A 21,789-nucleotide genomic window follows, 5' to 3' on the forward strand; every position below is an offset into this window, starting at 1 on the left:
TGTTACCCATCTGTTAGCTGGGGATGATTGAGTCCTGTCACCAAGCAGGATAGCCTAGGTTTGGCGGTGCCAGAGATCCAAGAGGGAAAGTAGGAATATGCAAGGCCTCCTGAGGATGGTCCGCAGTGTTCTCTCATCCAAAGCAAGTCCCAAGACCACCCCAGAGTCAAGGGGCAGAAAAATAGACCCTGCCTCTGCATGGGAGGAGCAACAGAGTCCTTAAAAACAGCATAGGTATAGGTAGGGGTGGAGGATTTTGGCTGTTCTACCACTTATTCTATATTTTTTTTAATATAAACTTGAAGATTTGTGATAAAGTATCTGATGCTGTGTTAGAAATTAAATTTTTTTTTTTGCGATACGCGGGCCTCTCACTGTTGTGGCCTCTCCTGTCGCGGAGCACAGGCTCCGGGCACGCAGGCTCAGCGACCATGGCTCACGGGCCCAGCTGCTCCGCGGCATGTGGGATCTTCCCGGACCGGGGCACGAACCTGTGTCCCCTGCATTGGCAGGCGGACTCTCAAACACTGCGCCACCAGGGAAGCCCAGAAATTAAATTTTAATAACTCGTAGTGCCCTTATTGATGATCATGTTACTAGCCGTTACTTTTCTAGTTGAATATTATTTGATTATTCCAGTTGAAGAAGTATCATGTATTTACATGATTTACATTTTGATGTCCTGTTCCTCTGCTTGTATACAACATCTGCAGACCCTTTGGGTCGTTCCACTTCATTCTCTGATGTTTCTAGCTCCTGGTTCATTGTTAGTTAATCTCTCCAGTACTGTTCTGTTACAGTTATTGGCAATTTTACTACCTATCTGTAGGTAACTTCCATTTCTCTGGCCTCTCAATTCTTGATCTTATTTTCTTCCAATATTCTTTGTATCTACCCCACTTACTCCTATCGTTACCAGTGACTGTACACCTTCAGAGTCTCAGTTGAAAGCATCCCATCCTCCAACCCCTGCCTTCTATCTTTTCAGCTCATTCCCTTTAGGACTCAAACTTCAATAATAATTCATCCACCAGGATTTACAGCCTACCACTTTTTCTTGACTCACGCTACCTTCATCTTCGCACTTCTCCTCTGCAGCTTATATTACGTGATCCATGATTATAAATCTGTCCCTTGCATCTTCTACCCTGAACTCCTCTGCCCCCTCCCTCCACTGCATTCACCTAGAAAATTCCCATTTGTTGTTAAACCAACTCTCCACCTACTCCGTGCCTGCACCCCAGATGCTGAAAGCAACTTGAGAAAGATGCACACCATGCTTACTGGTCTCACTTTGAATTCATAACCACTAAACTAAAGCGAACCTTTAGTTGTGTGTTTCTAAAACCTGACTGCACGGAATAATAACTGGTAGAGCATTTAAAATTATTGATGCCTTGCTCCCAGCCCCCCAAATTACGATTTAATTGTACTGGGCATTGGAGTTTTTCAAAGTTCCTCTGTTAATTCTAACGTGTAGCAAGTTTGGAGACCATCACCCAACTCCGCTGATCCTCCCATTTTCCTGGATGACCATCATTTCTTCTCTCTTGAAACTCCTAACGCTACCTTTTCCTTTTCTGACTCTTTGATGATAACCTGCTCCTTATTACACTGAGAAAAAGAAGAAATCCAAAGAGAACCTCTGCGTATTTCATTTCCACATCTCGCTGCATCTATGCTCATTTATCCCTCTTCCTCCTGCTAGTGTGGATAAGCTTGTCCATACTCCTGACCAAGGCCATCACCTCCACTTGTGCCCTAGAATCCACCTCTATGGCCTTTCAAAAGCAGCCCTCCAGAAAATGTCCCCCATATTAGAGTTCTCCAAAAAACAGAACCAATAGGATATATGTCTATATATGGAAATAAATTTATTTTAAAGAATTGGTTTACTCAGTAGTTGGAGACTGGCAAGGCCAAAATCTGCTGGGCTGGCCAGTGTGCTGGAGACACAGGAAGAGCTGATGTTGCAGCTTGACTCTGAAGGCATCTGAAGCAGAATTCCCTCTTCCTCAGGGAGACCTTGGTATTTTTCTCTTAATCCTTCAACAGGTCAGAAGAGGCCTTCCCACACTGTGGAGGGTACTCTGCTTCACTCAAGGTCTACTGATTAAATGTTAATCGCATTTTTAAAAATACCTTCACAGCAAGATCTAGACTGGTATTTGAAACTGGGTACCATGGCCTAGCCAAGTTGACACATAAAATTAACCATCACATCCCCTCTCTGCTGCATTATCTTTACTTATTTGAAGATAAACTTAAGTTTTTCTCTGTCTAGATCATTCTCATCAGAATATAAACCTCCCGAAATACCTCTTATTGTTAATGAAAGAAGCCTCCTTTGTCCCTTCCCCATATCTATCCAGTTTCCTCCCCATTTTGTGGCTCTCTTTTACAGCAAGAAATCTCTAGAAGGGTTGCCTTTACCCACTGTCTTGGTTCATCTCCTCCTATTCACTCCTGAACCTGTTCCAGTTTAGATCTTATCACTACAACCCTACTAATACTATGCTTGTTCAGGTCTCCAGTGAACTCCCATTTCCAAATCTTGTGGCCAATTCTCAGATCTCCTCTGTCTTGAACTGTCAGCAACAGATTGACACATCTGTTCATTCCATCCTCCTTGAAACACCTTTTCAGTGGGGTTACCGTGTCTGCAGCACATAGAACAGTGCCCAGTACATAGTATGCACTCATATTTGTTGAACGAATGAATGTTAACAACAAAAGCAATGAGCAGTATATTGTATCATTCATCCAAGGCCCTTAAAATACACACATACAAATCAGTCCAGTATTATTTTATCTTAAGAGTACTGGCAACACCACCCACTCCTTTACATCTCTGCTTGTTTCACTGGTGGCTCTTTCCTGTCTCCTTTGTTGGTTTCACCTCGTCTTTGCAACCTCCTCGTGTTAAAAGTGTCCCAGAGTCTTTGGACCCGTCCCCTTCTCCATCGACATTTACTCTAGATCTAGTCAGCTCTACTCGAAGTGTGCTCCTAGGACAGCACATGAATATTGGCTGGAGCAACCAAAATGTCCATCAGCAGATGACTAGATAAGGAAGATGTGGTACATATATACAATGGAATACTACGCAGCCATAGAAAGCATAAAATAATGCCATTTGCAGCAATATGGATAGACCTAGAGATTATCATACTAAGTGAAGTAAGTCGGACAAAGACAAATATCATATGATATTACTTATATGTGGAATCTAAAATATGATACAAATGAACTTATTTATGAAACAGAAATAGACACATGGACATAGAAAACAAGTTTATGGTTACCAAAGGGGAAACAGGATGGGGGAGATAAATTAGGAGTTTGGGATTAGCAGATACAAACTGATATATATAAAATAGATAAACAACAAGACCCTGCTCTATGGCACAGGGAACTATATTCAAAATCCTGTAATAAACCATAATAGAAAAGAATATAAAAAAGAATATATATATATATGTATAACTGAATCACTTTGCTGTACACCAGAAACTAACACAACATTGTAAATCTACTATACTTCAATAAAAAATTAAAAACAAAGCAAAACAAAAAAAAACATTGGCTTGGAGCTTAATAGAAATGCATGTTCTCAGGCTCCATCCCAGACTTGAATCAGAATCTCTAGGAATGGGGTCCTGGAATCTGTTTTAACAAGCTCTTCAGATGATTCTTAGGCACCCTAAGGTTTGAGAAGTACCACTTTAGGGAATTCCCTGATGGTCCAGTAGTTAGGACTCCACACTGTCACTGCTGAGGGCCCGGGTTCAATTCCCTGGTCAGGGAACTATCATCCCACAAGCCACACAGCACGGCCAAAAAATAAATTTAAAAAGAACAAAAAGCAATAACCCAAAAACGTGGCCCGAGAAGTACCACTTTCGATGACTCATTCTCATGGCTTTAAATGAGAACGTAGATACTCCTAGTCGAGACCTTTTCCTTGAAATCTAGATTACAACCCCATTCTTCCAGGTCCTCTGGCCAAAAAACTTGGAGTCATCCTTGATTCTCTCTTTCTCACATTTAGTCCTTTAGCTAATTCCATTGCTTCTGCCTTTTGTGCTCATCCTGGTCCAAGCCTCTACCATCTATACCCACCTGGATTATCATAAGAACATCCTAACTGGTCTCTCTGCTATTCTAGTCTGCACAGCAGCCAGGGTGATCCTTTCACATTCTAAGTCAGATGATGTCACAGCTCATAACAAACCCTCCAATACTCCTCTAGTTAGAAACCAAAGTTCTTACAAAGGCCTACAAGACCCTACCGTATTTGCCACCCCTGCCACTGCCCACCCCCTGCCACACGCACGTACGCACGCACGCACGCACGCCACTCTGACCTGGTCTCTTCTCTTCTCCATCACTTTGCTTTGCGTCACACCAGCCTCCTTGTTTTGCTTCAGCCACGCCAAGCGTACTCCTGCCTCAAGGCCTTTGCACTTACAGTTTCCTCTGCCTAGATTCTCCTCCCCTACACGCATACAGGGCATGGCTCAATCCTGTATTTCCTTCACGTCCTCATTGCTCTTCCCCCATCTCACTGGCACCCCATCCATATCACTTCATATCCACAGCAGTTATTACCTGACATAGGATGTATCTTATTTATGCATTTATATATCGCCTGTCTTCCATACTAGAATGTCAGCTCCAAGAGGTCAAGGATTTGGTTTTGTTCACTTCTGTGCCCCTAACACATAGAACAGGGCCTGGTACAGAGTATGTGCTCACATATTTGTTCACTGAATGAATGTTAGCAACAAAAGCAATAAGCGGTATGTGATGTGATTTATTCAAGACCCTTAAAATATGCACATATAAGTCAGTCCAATATTATTTTTATCTTAAAAGTAATAAAATAGCAATACCAGATGGAGCCTGTTTTTATATTCTTATTACCAGAGTAGGATGCTTTTGCTAACTAAATTAATTCTTCCTTCTGGAAAGAAAGATCTGAAATCATGTTTACCGAACTCCTGTTGCGTTCCAGCCCTGAGCTAAGTGCTCACTACAACTCTTTTGGATGGTGGTCTTAGCCATATTTTGGAAGTGAGGACACTGGTATCACCATCAAACTCTTCCTCACTCTTTGTATCAGCAGGAGGATTATTCAGCAGTTGAGATCTTCCTATTCTCCTCTTTCTCTCACCATGCCCAAGTGCAAAGAATTCTGCTTTAGGCAGCCTGCCTTAGATGTATACATGCATCTTATTATCTTGTCTCTCCTTTATCCTTTTTGTTCATTTATCTCAAGAGAATCACTTTCTTTTTTTCTCTTTCCTGATTCTATTTTGTGAAACTAGAATACTCTGTTCATAGCAGATATGTGTGAAAGCAATTCTAGTGGCGGAAAGAGAAATCTATACATTTTGAAGTAGCATTGGCATTATCAGGAGTCACTGTCACCAAATCTGAAACCTTTAAGAACTGAGACACAGTCACAATCTCTATTGAAATTTATGTGTTTTGTTTTATCTCTAAGCTGTTTTCCGAGAATATGGATTTGAGGTAAAAAACAACAACAACAACAACAACAACAACCAAAAAACCCCTGTATTTTTAGAAATTACTAGAACTGTTTGTTATATTTCTCACTCCCTTTGTAGTATTCTAGCCAAGATGTGAATTGATTTAGAAATGTAATTACCACCAATGACATTGTTTCTTTGGAGGCAGTGCTTTGTGAGTTGCAAATGGCTAATTTAAGATAAACGTTTTGGAAGTAGAGTCTATCTGAAGACTCAGAGCTATCTGTGTTCAATATATACATTATTATGACTTTTACCTCACTTTCATATTTGACACTTCATTGGTTGAAATGATGGCAGTAAATGTAAACTACTCCAGTTTTGAATGAACCAGATGAACCTTGTGGTTGGAATGTAGAGTGTAATTACAGTGTTTTGATTTTTCTGTTTGCTTCTTGTCTCTGCCCATGGTAGCTTTTAGTCTCATGTGTATCTTAACAGTAGTTGTGTTTGGAGCATATTCTATGTCCTTAATTTAATAAGAATTCAAATCCTATGAAATTAAAAAGACAGAAATGCACGGATTTAAAAGCAGGCTAAATCTGTCTCTGATATGCTATAAAAACCAATGATATCAATGCCAGGTGGGGCCTGGATTGGATGAGATGGGAAGGGAAAATGGAGCAGGTAACGTTTCAGAGCTTGGGGGAAGACAATTTTCATATTAGTAGTAGTTTCTTTTTTTTTAATTGAAATACAGTTGGTGTACAATATTGTGTATGTACAGTAAAGTGATTCAGTTATACATATATATATATTTTTTCAGATTCTTTCCCATTATAGGTTATTATAAGATATTGAATATAGTTCCCTGTGCTATAAACACAACAGTAAATCCTTGTTGTTTATCAATTTTATATATAGTGGTGTGTATATGTTAACCCCAAACTCCTAGTTTATCTCCTGCCCCTTCCCCTTGGGTAACCATAAATTTGCTTTCTATGTCTGTGAGTCTGTTTCTGTTTTTTGTTTTGTTTTTTTTTTTGCGGTACGTGGGCCTCTAACTGCTGTGGCCTCTCCCGTTGCAGAGCACAGGCTCCAGAAGCGCAGGCTCAGTGGCCATGGCTCACGGGCCCAGCCGCTTCTTGGCATGTGGGATCTTCCCGGACCAGGGCACAAACCTGTGTCCCCTGCATCGGCAGGCGGACTCTCAACCACTGTGCCACCAGGGAAGCCCCTGTTTCTGTTTTGTAAATAAATTCATTTGTATTATTTTTTAGATTCCACATATAAAGTGATATGTATTTGTCTTTCTCTGTCTGACTTACTTCGCTTAGTATGATAATCTCTAAGTCCATCCACATTGCTGCAAATGGCAATATTTCATTCTTTTTTATGGTTGAGTAATATTCCATGGTGTATATACGCGTGTGTGTGTGTGTGTGTGTGTGTGTGTGTGTGTGTACACACACCATATCTTCTTTATCCACTCATCTGTTGATAGACACTTAGATTGCTTCCAAGTCTTAGCTATTGTAAATAGTGCTGCTATGAACGTTGGGGTGCCTGTATCTTTTTGAATTAGTTTTCATCTTTTCCAGGTATATACTCAGGAGTGGCATCACTGGATCATGTGGTAGCTCTATTTTTGTATTTTTGAGGAAACTCCATACTGTTTTCCATAGTGGCTGCACCAATTATATTCCCACCAACAGTGTAGGAGGGTTCCTTTTTCTCCACACCCTCTCCTGCATTTATTATTTGTAGACTTTTTGATGACAGTAATTCTGACCAGTGATACCTCACTGTAGTTTTGATTTGCATTTCTCTAATAATTAGTGATGTTGAGCATCTTTTCATGTGCCTTTTGGCCATCTGTATGTCTTCTTTGGAGAAATATCTATTTAAGTCTTCTGCCCATTTTTTGATTGGGTTGTTTTTTTCTTTGATATTGAGCTGTATGAACTGTTTGTATATTTTGGAAATTAATCCCTTGTCAGTCTCATCGTTGGCAAGTATTTCCTCCCAGTCAATGTGTTGTCTTTTTGTTTTGTTTATGGTTTTCTTTGTTGTGCAGAAGCTTTTAAGTTTGATTAGACCCCATTTGTTTATTTTTTATTTTATTTCTTTTGCCTTGGGAGACTGATCTAAGAAAATATTGCTATGATTTATGTCAGAGAATGTTTTGCCTATGTTCTCTTCTAGGAGTTTTATGGTGTCATGTCTTATATTTAAGTCTTTAAACCATTTTGAGTTTATTTTTGTGTATGGTGTGAGGGAGTGTTCTAACTTCACTGATTTACATGAGGCTATCCACCTTTCTCAGCACCACTTTCTGAAGAGACTGACTGTTCTGCATTGTATATTCTTGCCTGCTTTGTTGAAGATTAATTGACCATGGGTGTGTGGGTTTATGTCTGACCTCTCTGTTCCATTGAGCTGTGTTTGGTTTTGTGCCAGTACCATACTGTTTTGATTACAGTAGCTTTGTAGTGTTGGCCGAAGTCTGGGAGGGTTATGCCTCCAGCTTTGTTCTTTTTCCTCAGGACTGCTTTGGTAATTCTGGGTTGTTTGTGGTTCCATATAAATTTTAGGATTATTTGTTCTAGTTCTGTGAAAAATGTCATAGGTAATTTGGTAGGATCACATTAAATCTGTAGATTGCTTTGGGTAGTATGGGTGTTTTAACAATATTAATTCTTCCAATCCAAGAGATTGGATATCTTTCCACTTTACTTTCTCTTTCTGATATTTCATTATTAGTGTAAAGAAATGCAACAGATTTCTGTATATTAATCTTGTATCCTGCTACCTTCCTGAATTCATTTATTAGTTCTCATAGTGTTGGTGTGGAGTGTTTAGGGTTTTCTGTATAAAGTATCATGTCATCTGCATATAATGACAATTTTACCTTGTCCTTCTAATTTGGATACCTTTTATTTCTTTTGCCTGTCTGATTGCTGTGGCTAGGGCTTCCAGTACTATTTGAATAGAAGTGATGAGAGGGCATCCATGTCTTGTTTCAGAATTTAGCAGGAAGGCTTAAAGCTTTTCACTGTTGAGTATTATAATGGCTATGGGTTTGTCATAAATGGCTTTTATTATGTTGAGGTACGTTCCCTCTGTACCCACTTTGGTGAAAGTTTTTATCATGAATGGATGTTGAATTTATCAAATGCTTTTTCTGCGTCAGTTGAGATGACCATGTGGTTTTTGTCTTTTGTTGATATGGTCTATCACATTGATTGATTTGCATATGTTGAACCATCCTTGTGACCCTGGAATGAATCCAACTTGATCATGGTGCATAATCCTTATTATGTGCTGGATTCAGTTGGCTAATATTTTGTTGAGGATTTTTGCATCTGTATTCATCAAAGATATTGGCCTGTAATTTTCTTTTTTTGTAGTGTCTGTCTGATTTTGGTATCAGGGTGATGGTGGCTTCATAGAATGACTTTGGGAGTGTTCCTTCCTCTTCAGTCTTTTGGAAGAGTTTGAGAAGGATAGGTGTAAGTTCTTTGTATGTTTGGTAGAATTCCCCAGTGAAGCCATCCATTCCTGGAGTTTTGTTTTCAGGGAGTTGTTTTAAAAGTTACAGATTCTATTTCACTTCTAGTGATTGGTCTGTTCATATTATCTATTTCTACTTGACTCAGTTTTGGAAGGGGGTATGTTTCTCAATATTTGTCCATTTATTCTAGGTTGTCCAATTTGTTCACATATAACTTCATAGTATTTTCTTATGATTTTTCGTATTTCTGTGGTATCGGTTGTTATTTTTCCTCTTTCATTTTTTATTTATTTTTAAAATTTATTTATTTTTCTTCTTGATGAGCCTGGCTAGAGATTTGTCAATTTTGTTTGTCCTTTCAAAAAGTGAGCTCTGGTTTTATTGATTTTTTTCTTTTTCTTTTTTCTCTAAAGTGGGTCTCTTATAGGCAGCATATTATAGGTTCTTGGGTTTTTTAAATCCAATCTTCCACTCTCTTTTGATCAGAGCATTTAGTCCATTGACATTTAAAGTAATTATTGATAAGCATGTATTTATTGCCATTTTAAACCTTATTTTGCAGTTTATTGTGTAGTTCTTCTTTGTTCCTTTTTTTTTTTTTTTGTGATTCGATGGTTTTCTTTTGTATTATGTTTAAGTTCCTTTCTTTTTGTTTTTTGTGAATCTATTGTATGTTTTTGATTTGTGGTTACCCTGGTTTTCAAGTATGTTAACCCATAACTGTTTCTACCTTCTTTAGACTCATAGTCATATAAGTTCAAATACATTCTAAAATATCTACATTTTTTATGCCCCCCCCCACATTTTGTGATTTTGATGTCCTGTTTTACATCTTCATGTTTATTGTTTTTTTGCTGTTCATTATAGTTATAACTGCTTTTATAAAAATTTTCTTACTGGCTTATTTAAGTGATCTTCAATCTTTTTATATATTTGCCTCTCCTATTGTGTTTTTCCCTTTCCTATAGATTCTTGCTTCTTTTCTGCTTAGAGAAGACCCTACAATATTTCTTTTAGGTTAGGTTTAGTATTGCTATCTTCTTTTAGTTTTTGCTTGTCTGAGAAATTCTTAGTTTCTCCTTCTATTCTAAAGGATAATCTTCCTGTGTAGAGCATCCTAGGTTGCACGTTTTTCCCTTTCAGGACTTTGAATGTATAATGCTACTCCCTTCTGGCCTGCAACATTTCTGCAGAGAAATCAGCTGATAACCTTATGGGGGTTCCCTCGTACTGACTCTTTGTTTTTCTCTAGCTGCCTTTAGAATCCTCTCTTTAACTTTTGCCATTTTAATTATGTTATGTCTCATTGCGGGTCCGTTTAAGTTCATCTTGTTTGGGACCCTCTGTACTTCCTGTACCTGGATATCTGTTTCCTTCTTAGGTTTGGGAAGTTTTCAGCCATAAATTCTTCAAATACATTTTTGATTCTCTTTTCTCTCTCTTCTCCTTCTGGAACCCCTATTGTATATGTGTTGGCATGCTTTGTATTATCCAGTAGATCTTGTATGTTCCTTTAATTTTTCTTTTTTCTTTTTCTTTTTCTTTTTTTTTCATTTGTCTTCCTGTCTGCTGTTCTGATTGGGTGATTTCTATTATTTATCTTCCAGATCACTTATTTGTTCTTCTGCATTATTTGGTCTGCTATTCATTGCCTGTAGCTTGGTGTTTATCTTGGCAATTGAGTTGTCTAATTTTGATTGGTTCCTCTTTATAGTTTCTAGTTCCTTGTTACAGTGACCTGCATTTCTATAGATAAATTTTCTTAATTCCTTCAGCATTTTTATCACCTCATTTTTGAACTTGGGATCTGTTAGACTGGAGTTGTCTTTTTCATTGTTTATTCTTCCAGGGAGTTTCTCCATTTCTTTTAATTGGAAGTAGTTCCTCTGCTTTTTCATTTTACTTAAATTTCTCTGACTATGAATTTAGGAGAAACAGTTATCTACTGTGGTCTTGAAGGGCTTTTTTTAATGTGCGAGTGTCCCTGTGTAGACTGTGTGAGTCCAGTATTTTTGATATAAGGGCTGTTTTTAGTATGGATGTCTGCCACATCTTTCCTCAGAGTGTTCTGGCTGTTGTCCCCTTGATATGGGGTGTGTTCGGTGTTGTGGTGACCAGAACCTGCACTGGATGTTGGGTGGGGCCTCCTCTTTGCTATGTGGTTGTCACAGCCCTGTCATGGGCAGGGTCAGCTCCCCAGTTGTTGTAGTAGAAGCCCCTAGATCTAGTTCTAAGCTGTGATGTGAGATCGGTGGGACTGGAGTGCTCCCGCTGGGAAAGGAGGCGCTGTATATTCCTCCCCAGGAGCTTTCCGCTGCAGGCATGCAATTCTGTGAGGATTCTGTGATGCCACCCACCACCTGGTGTGCTTGCCCACAAAGTCCACCACTGCTGGTGTGCCCCCTGGACCTTCCCCCACTGTGGGAGCACTGATAATTGACTGGGATGTCAGCCCCACCTCTGGTGTGTGCCTGCTGCCAAAGCACACTGCCACCAGAGGCATGACCTGCCAGGAGCATGCTGATAATGGGGCTTGTGTGGTGGACCTGTGCTCCATCTTGCGCACACCAACAGTGGCGTCCCCGACCACACTCCAGGCCCCTCGGGCTGCCTCTGTGCAGCCAAACTGAGTCCCCTCCCTGGGTCCGTCCACTGAAGCTTATGTTTCAAGACCCAGCTGCTGTGCACACCAGGAGGCACATGTCTCGGGCTAGGAAGTGGGACGGCATGGCAGCCCTCAGAGCTGGTCCCTCTCTATGCTGCCTACCAGCAAGCCAGAACCTACACACTCCTCCCGAGCAAAGTCCAGGCCTCTCCAACTCCCTCTCTGTCCCAGCAGACCTCCCAGCAGGGGGAGGAGGTTCCCAGGGTGAGAGAACCTTTCCTCCTTCACAGCTCCCTCCCAGGGGCACAGGTCTCATCCTGATTCCTCCTTCCTTTTTTTTTTTTCCCTTTTGTACTACCTGGTTACATGGGGATCCTTCTTGCAGCTTTGATCTTGTGCCAGCTTTCAGTTGGTATTCTCTGAGAATTCTTCCACATGTAGATGTATTTTTTATGTGTTTGTGGGAGGAGGTGAGCTCCACATCCTTCTACTCTGCCATCTTGATCTCCCCTCACATTAATAGTTTCTTTAGGACCACAAGAACTTCGTATCCTCCAAGGCTACATGTTGCAATCTGGGCACTCATCTCATTTCTCCCCTTTTTTCCCTCTTTTTACTGCCTCCTTTTTTTTTTTTTTTTTTTTTTTTTTTTACCCCCTTATCTCTTGTCACTTTTATCCTATAAAGAAAGAAGTGAGGACAGGGAGAAGATAAAGAGGAAGAGAAAGATCCCTTTATTATTAGAATTCCTTCTTAACTCCATGCAACTAGATTTTGCTTATTATTTTAATCCCTAGACAGTTACCACAGAAAGACAATGTTTTGTCTCTATAGTCTTCATCAGTAAATGTTTCAGTAGAGAAATATGTTTCCAAATTAAAGGACAAAACTTAAGGGGACTTCCCTGGAGGTCCAGTGGTTAAGACTCTGAGCTTCCAATGCAGGGGGCGTGGGTTCAATCCCTGGTTGGGGAACTAAGATCCCATGTGCTGTGCGGCACAGCCAAAAAAAGAAAAAAAAAAAATTAGGGACTTTTGTTCTCATTTCTATATGATAGGCAAAAATCATATGGGAACACGATATTGTTTGTTATTTTTGTCTCAAGGAGCAGGGGTGTGGTGGAGGAAACTTGAAAGGCAAATTGAACATCAAGAGGGATTTGAGGACAAAAGTCTTCTTCAGCTTATATATTTTAAATCATTTCTTCTGAATTTATTTTTAGCCTTTTAGAGTTTTCTTTAACTTCAAAAAATATTTTCTTTGGGCTTCCTTGGTGGCGCAGTGGTTGAGAGTCCGCCTGCCGATGCAGGGGACACGGGTTCGTGCCCCGGTCTGGGAAGATCCCACATGCCGCGGAGCGGCTGGGCCCGTGAGCCATGGCCGCTGGGCCTGTGTGTCCACAGCCTGTGCTCCGCAACAGGAGAGGCTGCAGCAGTGAGAGGCCCGCACACCGCAAAAAAAAAAAAAAAAAAAGTATTTTCTTTTAAAAAAAAGGTATTTTCAGTTTCTTATCCTATGAGAATCTTTTCCCAAAAAACTCTTTATCTATGGGCCCAAGAAACAAATTGAATAAAAATAGAGTTCTCCAAAAGATCAGGTCAGAGCTCAAGAGCATTACAGAATAGAATTTGGAAGCTACTGGCATAAAGTTGTGAAAGTAAGCAAAAGTGGGACTGAAGACATGGTGGGTTCACAACGAGAGTTTGATCTGAAATGAACTGAAAGGATTTAGAAAATGCCTTTGTGCCTGTGAATAGTGTGAGGGGAAGGTTGGGAAGTCTTAACTTACTTTAACGTGCTCTTGATCTCTTATTTATCAGATCCAGGTGATCGAGAATGACAGAGCCACCAGAGGGGGACAGGTTTATACCACCAACACCAGAGGCCAGATCCCTCCCCTGGTCACTACAGATTGTACGATACAAGACCAAGGTATTTCTTTTCAGTTACGGTTTTGACTGAGGTCTTAGTATTTCTCACATTTTTTAAGCAAATACATTGATACCCTTCAATAATGCTGTCACTGATGGGCAACTCCTTTATAGCTGGTTAACAGGAACTAATTTGCCATTAATCAAGTAAAGAGAAGGTACTGTCATCTGAGTTCTACTGTATTCTCTGCTTGTAAAAATCTAGAGAGTTTCTGGTGAGGTACAGTGCAATGTATCAATTTAAGAAAATTTTAAATTTTAATTTATGTGTTTAAAATTGTTCATGCCCTACTTTGGTTTAATTTATTTACTACAGTGGAAACCTGGCAGGATGACATGAGCAGAGCAGTAGGGGATTGAATACTTAAGTCAGCAGACCTGGTTCTAGTCCCAGTGACATTTTTTTCAGCAGGTCCCTTAACGTTTGGGGTTCTGGTTTCCTACTTTTAAACTGGGATGAGGAGAGGCTGAGCTCTGTCTCTACTGACTCTGTCCCATGTCTGCTATCAGTTTCATATATCTGTCAAGCCTCGTGCAGGTTTGATCTTTCTGGGAATATATTATTCTGTTATTTATGGCAAGTTAAAATATACCCTGATGAGATGTGGCGTCTCAGATTCTGAATAAACCCTTTTAATGGGTCATATACTCAATCCTGGAAATACAATATTGGTATACAGGCAATCGTGTTGTCTCATCTCAAAGTTGTCAAGCCACCAGTTTCCAGATGGGGGTCCCCTCCCTTCAGTCCATCCTCTGTGCTGCCTTCAGCACTGTTCTTATAGGGCAGGCAGCACAGTGAGGCAGAAAGAGCTCCGATTGGGAGCCTCACACGCCTGCATGCAAATCCAGGGTCTCTTCCTTAGTGTCCTGAGCTCTGCTTATCCCACCTCTCTGAACCTCAGTGTCGCCCTCTGTAAGATGTTAGGACTAAGACCTGCCCTGCAGGGGCAATGTACGGGTTAGAGATGACTCGTGTGTGCGTGTGTGCACACGTATGTATGTTTATATGTATATGGGGGCTTGACGTGTAGAAGGGGTTGATGTAAATCACAGATGATGTTACTGTTATAGGTATTAATATTAAAACACACTTCAGATTACTTCATTTCCTATTCTAAAAATAATTTGTTCCTGACTACTTACAGAATCCATCCAAACTTGTCAAATGAATTCACATTTGTTAAGCACTTAGGACCTGGTATATAATAGGTTGAGCTATATGAAATTACTGATTTTTTTTCTATTATTGTTGACCTACAAAAATGGCAATTTCATTTCAACCTAATAGTAAGTGTTATGTTCATGTTTTTAATATTTATTTATTTATTTAATATTTAAGTTTGAGGCACTTTACAGACCTAAAGAATATTCCTTACCAGCCTCATCTCTCATCTGTTTCTTCCTCTGCATCTGCTTCAGCCATACCAAACTCATCCCCTTCCCCTCCTGTCTCTGATTCTCACTTTGTACTGCTTTCTCTGCAACAGACTGGGGACTTTTGTTTTTTGTTCACTGTTGTACCCCTAGAAATTCACCTGGTATCTAGAATATAATGGTTGCCCAGCAAATATCTATTGAATAACTGTATTTGGTATATATAAGTCTCACCTTTCTAGTTGGGAAATTCTTAGTTCTTCTAAACTCAATTTAATTTTTTCTTCGAAATCTCCTACAGTTTCTTCCCCCACAGTGCTTTGTATTCAATTCTTTCATAGCTCTTGTTCCATTAAATTTTACTGTGCTTTGGGTCTGTCTTTTCCCACGAGACTATGAGCTACTTAGGAGCAGGATCGTACTTGTTCATTCATTCATTCACTTATTCAGCAAATATTTATTCAGTACCTTTTACCAATGTGGTTAATATTTATTAAGTGCTTGCTATGCATTAAGATGGTCTTCTAAACACTTTATGTGGGTTAATTCACTTAATCCCCCCTGTAACTTAATGAGATAAGCATTAATATCATTCTCAGTTTACAGAATGTGAAACGGAGGTGCAGAATGCTTAGGTAACTTATGCAAGATACGCAGCTAATGGGAAGCAAAGCTAGAATTTGAACCCCAGCATTCTGATGCTAGAGCCCATGCTCTTAACTACTCACGTACTGCCTCTATTCAGAAATAAAAGCCACAGTTCTATCCTTAAATGGGTGTACAATCTGGCAGGGAAAAGGAGATAACTTAGTATTAATTAAACTGTTATAATAGCAGGATAAAAGGAATATTGCTGTGGGAACTTAAATGTCAGGTAACTAACCCAGCCTGTCCTGCTAGAGTGGGGACAACTAAGCTGAGTCTCAAGTGAGCAGGTGTAAACCAGAACAAAAGTGGAGACGTCAGGAGAGGAAAAGGTTGCCCGGCCGCAGAGTGGATGTGCTAAGGTTTGACAGTGGGAGAGAGTGTACATGTTAAGGAGCACCATGTGCAGAGTTTTTTGTTTTATTTTTGAATGTAGAGGTGATTTTATTATTGTGGCTAAATACACATAAAATAAAATTTGCTGTGTTAATAATTTTTAAGTGTACAATTCAGTGATATTAATTATATTCACAGCATTGTGCACCATCGTGATTATCCATTTCCAGAACGTTTTCGTCAACCTGCACTGACACTCAGTACCCAATAAACAATCACTGCCCACTCCTCCACTCCACCAGCCCCTGGTATCTCGTATTCTACTTTCTGTCTCTATGAATTGGCCTGGTCTAGGTGCCTCACATAAGTGGATTCATACAATATTTGTCCTTCTGTGTCTGGCTTATTTCACTTAGCATAATATTTTCGAAGTTCATCCATGTTGTAGCATGTATCAGAATTTCATTCCTCTTTAGGGCTGAATGATATTCACTTTTATGTATATGCTGCATTTTGTTTATCCATTTATCTTTTGAAGGACATTTGGGTTGTTTCCATCTTTTGACTATAGTGAATAGCCATAGCTATGAACATTGGTGTACAGGTATCTCTTTGAGTTCCTGCTTTCAGTTCTCTTGGGTGTATACCTAGGAGTGGAACTGCTGGGTCATATGGTACATGTAGGGAAAGAGTATGAGGAAGAAGCAGAAAGAGAAGGAAAGACTAGGATGGCAGGGTCCAGATCATTATCATCTCTCTATAGCCTGCAGCCCAGCCCTTGGCAAAAAGAAAGAGCTGCCTGCCATGGAGGGAGCCCCGAAGTTGGCCCAGTCACATCCCATTTGCTGTAAAGCCCCTTCCTTTAGCCTGGGTTATTTGTTAATACTTATTAGTAGGCTTTAAAAAAAATTTTTTTAATTGAAGTATAGTTGATTTACAATATCATGTTAGTTTCAAGTGTACAGCAGAATGATTCAGTTTTATATAGATTCTTTTTCAGATTCTTCTCCTTTATAGGTTGTTACAAAATATTGAGCAGAGTTCCCTGTGCTATGCAGTAGGTCGTTGCTGATTATCTATTTTATACATAGTAGTGTGTATATGTTAATCCCAACCTCCTAATTTATCCCTCCCCCACCCTCTTTTCCCCTTTGGTAACCGTAAGTTTCTTTTCTATGTCTGTGTGAGTCTCTTTCTGTTTTGGAAATAAGTTCATTCCTGTCTTTTTTTTTTTTTTTTAGATTCCACATGTAAGCGTTATCATATATCACGTGATATTTGTCTTTGTCTGGCTTACTTCACTTAGTATGATAATCTCTAGGTCTATCCATGTTGCTGCAAATGGCATTATTTCATTATTTTTTATGGCTGAGTAATATTCCATTGTATAAATATACCACATCTTTACCCATTCATCTGTTGATGGACATTTAGGTTGCTTCCGTGTCTTGGCTATTGTAAATAGTGCTGCAGTGAACACTGGGATGCACGTATCTTTTCAAATTATGGTTTTCTCCGGATATATCCCCTGGAGTGGAATTGCAGGATCATATGGTAGCTCTATTTTTAGTTTTTTGAGGAACCTCCATACTGTTCTCCATAGTGGCTTGCACCAATTTACATTCCCACCAACGTAGGAGGGTTTCCCTTCTCTCCATACCCTCTCCAGCATTTATTATTTGTAGACTTTTTGATGATGGCCATTCTGACTGGTGTGAGATGATACCTCACTGTAGTTTTGATTTGCATTTCTCTAATAACTAGGGATGTTAAGCATCTTTTCATGTACCTTTTGGCTATCTGTAGGTCTTTGGAGAAATCTCCATTGAGATCTTCTGCCCATTTTTTTGATTGGGTTGTTTGTTTGTTTGTTTGTTTTTGATATTGAACTGCATGAGCTGTTTGTATATTTTGGAGATTAATCCCTTGTTGGTAACATCATTTGCAAACATATTTTCTCCCATTCTGTAGGTTGTCTTTTCATCTTGTTGATGGTTTCCTTTGCTGTGCAAAAGCTTTTAAGTTTAATTAGCTCCCATTTGTTTATTTTTGTTTTTACTTCCATTACTCTAGGAGATGGATTGAAAAAGATATTGCTGCAATTTGTCAGAGTGTTCTGCCTATGTTTTCCTCTAGGAGATTTATAGTATTTGGTCTTACATTTAGGTCTTTAACCCATTTTGAGTTTTTTTGTGTGTGTATGGTGTTAGAGAATGTTCTAATTTCATTTTTTACATGTAGCTGTCCAGTTTTCCCAGCACCACTTATTGAAGAGACTGTCTTTTCTCCATTGTATATTCTTGCCTCCTTTGTCATAGATTAATTGACTGTAGGTATGTGGGTTTATTTCTGGGCATTAGTAGACTTTTTAGGATGTAGCCCAAGGATCTCAGACACACACAGAAATTCACAGATATAAATAAAGTATAGAAACAGAAGGAGCCTTGGACTTCGTTTAGTGTGCTCTCTCACTTTACAGACGTGAGGGCACTAAGGCCCAGAGAGTTTAAGTGATTCGCCCAGGGCCACACAGCTGATTAGTGGCAAAGCCAGTGAAGAGAAACACCTGCTTCAAGAATATTACTCCTTTGCCTTTGGCTGCAGGATCTAATTTAAGACTCAACTTGTCCTTGGCTTCTGTGCTTCTGCCCATCCTACAAGACCCTGTTCAAGTACTGCATCCTTTGTGTAGTCACCTCTGATCCACGTGGCAGACTCATTGCCTCCCTTGGGCTACTTCATAATTGATATGCTCTTCTGTGATACTTACCAGCCATGTTGTAATTATCTGTTTTATTATTATTCTCTTCTACCAGACCTTGAAGCCAGAAGCGTCATTGTTTCCTATCTCTAAGCTTCTAGCATGGGGATTGGCTTCATAAATATTTGTTGAATGAATAACTTATTGAATGTTTTTAGTCAGATTATCCCATAAGTTTCTTTATTAAGCATATTAGGAATTTTGGCTCTTAATTACCAAGGTTGCTAAATTATCTATAACCTTACCTTTCATGCCCCACTTCTGTATACTGGCTTAAAAAACAAATTCTTCATTGCTTTTTAAAAATTTTATTCTTTGTGTGCATTATCTGCTTGTAACAAGTTTGTTTAGTCACCTTCACGAGCTCATTCATATGCATATTTCACTGTAAAAGATAAGTGTTTTAAAGATAACAAATACTCAATTTCAATATATTATTGGAAATGTTGAGTAGTGAAAATTGAGTACAATGAAAAAATATACTTTAAAATATTCAAAAATTCTTATTTCCCACTATGTGTAACTTTGTGTGATGATGATAATGAGGAAGATTTTAAGTTATATGAAATATACAAAATAGGGGTTCAAGCATATTTACATTTACTACCTAATATTGGATTGGCCAAAAAGTTCCTTCGGGTTTTTCTGTAACAGAAAAACCCGAACGAACTTTTTGGCCAACCCAATATTTCTTCTATTCTGGTTGCCAAAACTCTTGTTTTACCCTGTGTTAGTATTCACCTGGATTCTTACAGCAATGGACCCATCTACCTATCTCTGATCTTTTTTCCTGCTCCCAGAAGCTATCCAGGAAATTCTGAAGAGATTAATTTTCTTCAGGTATTTATTTGATCATATTGCTAAAAAAATGTCCCATCATTGCCCCTGGGCAAACAGGATTGGTCTTAACTCCTCATCCAGGATTCAAGACCTGGACCCAACTTATCTGGGATGTTGTAGAGAATTGTGATAGGTTCTAATACCACTTTTGCCATTTACTAACCCTTTGATTAAGGTAAGTCCCTTAACCTCGCAGTGTCTCAGTTTTCTCCTCTGTAAAATCGGGTCTTGAATCAATCTCATAGGCGACTGTGAGATGGAAGTGAATTTACATATAACAGTCTTAGAATAATGCCTAACCCATTGGCAGTTATCGTTATTATTATTATCCTTTTTGTTAGTAGCACATTTCTCCCTTTTCTCAGACGCTCTGCTGCAGAGCCCAACACCAAGACTCATGTATCTAGTTGTTTACTCAGCATCACTCTTTGATTGCTTAATAGATTTCCCAAATGGACATGTCCAAACCCAGATTCCTGGTCTCCACCCACACATCTGTTTAAAAAAAAAAACAAAAACCTGTTCCCTTCCTGCAGCCTTTCTCTTTTCTGTTGGTGGCAACTTCGTGCTTCTGATTCCTCAGGCCAAAAACTTTGGAGTCATCCCTAACCCTGTCCTTCTGTCATAGCCCCCATCTTCACACCTCATACATCATGCCCATCAACAAGTAAGCCACTGTACCTTCAAAATATGTCCAGAATCTGCTGCTATCAGGCTGCTTCCTGCCACCACCCTGTTTCTCACCTTGTTACTGCACAGCCTCCAAACTGGTCTTCCTGCTTCTCCTCCCTATTACAGTCCATCCTGAAAACCACAGGTAGAGTCAACCTAAGTCCGATCACAACACCTTTCTGCTCAAAGCTTGGCAGTGTCTCCCCATTTCATTCAGAGTACAAGCCAGAGGGTTGAAAAATGGTATCAAGCATCTAGCTAATCTGGCTTCTGTGACTTCTCTGAACTCCTCAACAGCTGCTGTGCCCCACTTACCCCACTGTCAGGCTCCTGACATTCCTCTACCAGGCCAGGCACGCCCTTGCCCCAGATACCTGCCAGATAAATCCCTTGCCACCTTGGAGTCTTTGCTCAAATGTTGCCTTGTGATGAAGACCAACTCTGTTAACTATTTAAAATTGTGGTCTGCTTTCCACCATGGCACCCCTTAACCAGAAATGCTTTTTTCATAGCATTTATCATCTTCTAAGGTCCTATATAATTTACTCATTTATTGAGTTTAATACTTTTTGTCTGTGCCCTCTGCAAGAACATAAGCTCTGCAAGGAAGCACCTAGTCTAAAACTTAGTAGACACTCAGTAAATATCTGATGTTCTTTTGCCAAAATATATTATAATTTAATTCAAAATTTATTTTAGATAAGTTATTCTGGTGATTTAAAAATATTCTTCATGTCATGGATAGAGTTTTAATTCCCGTGTATGCCTTGAAAAAAATATTTGGTCAGGAAACCTAATGTATTTTTTTAAATAGATTAGGGTGTTTAAAAAAATAATATTTCTCTTGTTTATTTATTTATTTATTTTTTGCGGTACACGGGCCTCTCACTGTTGTGGCCTCTCCCGTTGCGGAGCACAGGCTCTGGACGTGCAGGCTCAGCGGCCATGGCTCACGGGCCCAGCCACTCCGTGGCACGTGGGATCTTCCCGGCCTGGGGCACGAACCCGTGTCCCCTGCATCAGCAGGCCGACTCTCAACCACTGCGCCACCAGGGAAGCCCATATTTCTGTTATTTAGAATTTTCATTTCTAAACTGAATTTCAAGTTTAGAAAAAAAAAAACTCATAGTCAAGTGGAATCATATTTGACAGAGTATAACTTGCTGATATGAAATGGCATACAAATACTTACCTTTCCCATAGCAGATGTATTGATAGAAGAGGATGAAGAAGAAATTTTATTCTTATGTTTTGTACCTTTGCTTTATTTCTCCCATTGAATCTAAACACCTCTCAAGTCTCTGAGCGTCTGTATTAATACCCGGCTTCTGGAAAATAATAATAAGTTTAAAATCTCTTTTATATTTTTGCAGTAGAATGCAGAGTGTTTTATTTTACAAGAAACTACAGTGTGCTTAGACTATGGATTGTAAAGTTAGACAATACTACCTTTTCTGTAGAAATCATGAAGTTTTACAAAGAAGACAATGCATTGTCTAGAAGTACCTTTATTTTTTAAAATAAATTTAATTTATTTATTTATCTTTGGCTGCATTGGGTCTTCATTGCTGCACACGGGCTTTCTCTAGTTGCGGCGAGCGGGGGCTGCTCTT

The 21,789-nt window shown here is 39.4% G+C and overlaps 1 protein-coding gene across 1 annotated transcript in view; it reads left to right on the forward strand.

Moving 5' to 3' along the window:
• Positions 1 to 21,789, forward strand: part of SEC24D (SEC24 homolog D, COPII component) — a 112,709-nt gene that overhangs the window by 19,727 nt on the left and 71,193 nt on the right. Inside the window, 1 exon segment of the mRNA XM_007464854.1 lies at positions 13,435 to 13,546. Coding sequence (XP_007464916.1) covers positions 13,435 to 13,546 — 112 coding nt within the window.

Source organism: Lipotes vexillifer, unplaced genomic scaffold (genome assembly GCF_000442215.2).
Source record: "Lipotes vexillifer unplaced genomic scaffold, Lipotes_vexillifer_v1.1 scaffold231, whole genome shotgun sequence".
NCBI lineage: Eukaryota > Metazoa > Chordata > Mammalia > Artiodactyla > Lipotidae > Lipotes > Lipotes vexillifer.